At 47.8% G+C, this 3775-nt stretch overlaps 1 protein-coding gene across 2 annotated transcripts in view; it reads left to right on the top strand.

The window, feature by feature from the left end:
• The first annotated feature begins 272 nt into the window (after positions 1 to 272).
• PES1 (pescadillo ribosomal biogenesis factor 1) overlaps positions 273 to 3775 on the top strand; it is a 16706-nt gene continuing 13203 nt past the window's right edge. For both annotated transcript variants that reach the window (XM_007461201.1, XM_007461200.1), the window contains exons 1-2: positions 273 to 296; positions 2895 to 2974. In XM_007461201.1, coding sequence (XP_007461263.1) covers positions 273 to 296; positions 2895 to 2974 — 104 coding nt within the window. The remainder of the gene's footprint in view (positions 297 to 2894; positions 2975 to 3775) is intronic.

Below are 3775 nucleotides of genomic sequence, written 5' to 3'. Positions count from 1 at the left end.
CTGAATATACGCCCATGCTTAAACATTAAAAATGTCCATAACAGGCTCATCGATGAGAAAGAGCCCAAAAGATATGTCTTAGCGATTTTTTTCAGAGGATTTAGTTTTAATCTCTAGGAGAAAAATTCCATCTTTCCGTAGACTCGCTCAGGCACCTCCTTGGACAGCACGCGCAGGCCGGCGGCGTGGGGGCCTCGGGGTCCTAGGCAGGGCACGTGCGGGAGGAAGTGGTGGTGTCTACGCGGTGCTTGTAGATCCTTCTGCGTGAAGCCATGGGAGGCCTGGAGAAGAAGAAGGTGATGGGCGAGAGGCCGGGGCGGGTCTGGGGCAGGGGGGACGGGGGTGCCTCAGGAGGTAGGAGACGGGAGCGATGGAGCCTGGGGACTGCGCCTTTCTCCGGTCTTGGATCCTCGTGGGTGCAGAAGCGGCTGGGATCAACGCGACAGGAGACAGCAGGCAGAAGGGGTTCGAGGATGGGCGAGGACGCCTATTCTGTAAAATAGGGGAAAGAACCCTGGAGTAGAGCTGTGAAAGAGCGTTGAGGTTACCTAGCAAAGCTGCACTCCAAAACAGGCCGAGCCGGAGGATTACTTTACTGAAAGTGATGAACATTACGTAGAGCTCACCATTATTTCGAGTTCATCATCTCTAAAACTTGTGACTCCCTTTTCTGCTGAATCAGGCCTTGTTCTGGACATTGGGGATGGGAGATATAAACAACTAGCTGTGGTCCCTGCATTCGTGGAGCTCACTTTCTAGTGGGGAAGTTGGACACTAAAGTAAATAACCAAATAAAACGATCACAAACAAGCCTGGCAGCGGAAACTACGTGCCAAGGCCTTCGGGTGGAAAAGGCTTGCTGTGTGCAAGGAATTAAAGGATATCAGCTTGGCTGGGGTATACTAAACCAAGAGAAGAGTGGCATCTGGTGAAGTTGCGGTTGGACAGGGACCAGGTCATGCAAGGCCTGTAAGGCACAGTGAGGAGACTGATTTTATTCAAAAAGCAGTAAGAATCAACTGAAGGGGGAGTAATATCCGTTTTTCAAGGAGTTGTTCTTGTTGCTGTATGGAGAATCACCTTGATGGCATGAAGAGATTAGAGAGGGCATGGGGATGAGGATGAGGAAGATGTAGTTGCCTCGATTGTTTCCGTCAGCTGGAAAGTTCCTGCTGCCAATCTGTTTTTAATCCAGCTATTGAGCTAAGTGCTAGTGATTGGAACTACAGAGATATAACATTGAAAACCTGACTTTGAGGTTCAGGTGCAGATATATAAACAAATCATGACAGTTTTTGTCGTTGTTGTTTGTTTTGTTTTGGCCACGCCCAGCGTCTTGCGGGATGGAACCCGGCCCCGTGCAATGGAAGCTCGGAGTCCTAACCACTGGACCACCAGGGAAGTCCCAACAAATCATGACAGTTTTTAAAGCAGGGTTTCACAACCGTTTTGACATTTTGAGCCAGATAACTGTTGTGGGGAGGGTTGTCCTGTGTGTTGTGGGATGTTTAGCAGCATTCCTGGCCTCTTACCCGCTAGGTGCCAGTAGCATCTAACAGCCCAAAATGCTGAATACACCGCCATACGCCCAGGGAGTAAAGTCACCCCAGTTGACTTTAATTATCCCCTTAATGTTTGAAAGAATAAGAATGGTGACAGTGTAGGGCAATAGAAAACAATTTTAATGAAAGAATGAAAGCAACTTCCCTAAGACAGTCTGAAAGTCATCTTTGTACCCTCAGAACTTGGCACGGGCCTGATCCCCAGTAGACAATTAATAAATGTCTAAAGGGAAGAATGAATGAAGGGCATGTTTCGTGACTGGGATTATTCATAAACATACCCCTCAGAAGGCTACAGGTTTGTCCCTTTAGAGCTGGACCTGGCCATTGAGGCCTATGCTGTCTTAATCCAGAGGAAGACCTCGTTTGGGAAGGACGTGCTTGGTTAGCATTGCAGGGAGCTGGTACAGTGCACTGCTGCTCTATCAGGGATATAGACGTGTGAGTGTGAGGCAGCGTCTTAGCAGCACAGATGTTCAGATGGTTGCACAACACAACATGCTCTTTGGGTGCAGGTAGAGACCAGGCCTTTTGTCTTTATTACCTCCTAACATCTAGCTAAACACTTGAAACATAGTAGAGGTCTTGTGATTGTCTGTTGAATGAATGAGGAAGGAGAGAGGCTGTGTGGCTTAGAGTGTGCATTTTCAACTGGATGGTGTCATCCCAAAGGGAACAGAAATTGGTTGGGGGACATCTTAGACATTACAATGATGTGTAGCTTTCAGAAGGACCACATTACAGAAACATCTACAGTGTACCTGTGGTATTAACATTTTATGGGGCTGTGAGAGAGGGTGATTAAAGGGGAGAAAAGGTCTAAAAAGGCCTCTGGTGGTGGAGGGGTGGTTATAATGAAGAAGAAGTTGAGAACACTGGCTTAGTGGATGAGGCACTCAGGTTCTGGACTTGGACCTAGGTCTGAATCCAGCCCCAGCTCTTTAAAAGCTATGTGACCTGGGCAGCTTATTTTACTGAGCCTGTTTTCCTCCCTTGTGAAATGAGAATTTTAATGGCACCCACCTCACAGTGTTGTGGGGATTAAATGAATAATGTGTGCAAATCAGTAATCATAATGGTCAGTACTTACAGCCACTACTAAGTGCTTGGCATAGCACCTGATCCACAGCAGCCTCATGGTCCTGCATCGTGCAGATGTATGTGTCCTCCTCTGTGCTGACAACTGCAGGGACAGTGCAGGAGCGCTCCGTCCCCACAGCCTCTTGGCCATTTATCCAGAGTAATAGTCGCCTCTTGCATGAGCAATGTCCAGAGGTTGCTCTCTGTCATTGTAATCATTGCTAATGGAGAATTGATTTTATCCTCCCCAAGTATGAACGAGGCTCTGCTACCAACTATATCACCCGAAACAAAGCCCGGAAGAAGCTGCAGCTGAGCCTGGCCGACTTCAGGTGAGGTTGGAGAGGAGAGGGGGACTTCGGGTGCCTGGCCAGTGAAAACTCAGCCACATCCCTCTCTTAACTGCACTGCTGCAAACTCTGTCTGGGATTCTGCTATTCCTTCTCTTTCTTGCCTGGCTTTGCTTTAGTGAGCTGTGCTTTGCCAGGTGTGGTCCATGGGGAAGCTGGAGAACTGGGTCGTGTCACCCTGAGTCATAAAAATGGGCCCACTGGTGCAATGCACTGCTGCTCTCTTATCTGGGTCTTTGTCACCCATCCTCTCCCTTCTGGCAGTAGTGACCCCTGATCCTGCAGCTTGTGGTTCTCAGCTCCTTGGAGAGTCCAGTCCAGACTCTTCCACAGCCTGCGTCCTGCTGCCTGGCTCACTTTTCATCTTCCAAACGCACCCAGCACTTCCCACTCTTACAGCCGCTGTCCTTAAGATTCTCTTCTTTCTGCCCTTCATAGGCAGACCTTGGAGATATTGTGGATTCAGTTTCACACCATTGCAATAAAATGAATATCACAATGAAGCAGTTTCCCAGTGCATATAAAAGCTACATTTACATTATACTGTAGTCTGTTAAGTGTGCAGTAGTTTTATGTCTAAAAGAAATGAACATGCATTAACTTAAAATACTTCATTGCTAAAAAATGCTAATCATTATCTGAGCATTTAGTGAGTGGGAATCTTTTTGCTGGTGGAGGGTCTTGCCTCGATGGCTGCCGACTGATCAAGGAGGTGGTTGCTGAAGGCTGGGCTGGTTGTGACAGTTTCTTTTTTTTTTTTTTTTTTTGCGGTATGCGGGCCTC

Source organism: Lipotes vexillifer, unplaced genomic scaffold (assembly GCF_000442215.2).
Source record: "Lipotes vexillifer unplaced genomic scaffold, Lipotes_vexillifer_v1.1 scaffold691, whole genome shotgun sequence".
Classification (NCBI taxonomy): domain Eukaryota; kingdom Metazoa; phylum Chordata; class Mammalia; order Artiodactyla; family Lipotidae; genus Lipotes; species Lipotes vexillifer.
Note: the sequence above shows the minus strand (reverse complement) of the source record. Positions and strands in the feature narration are given on the sequence as shown.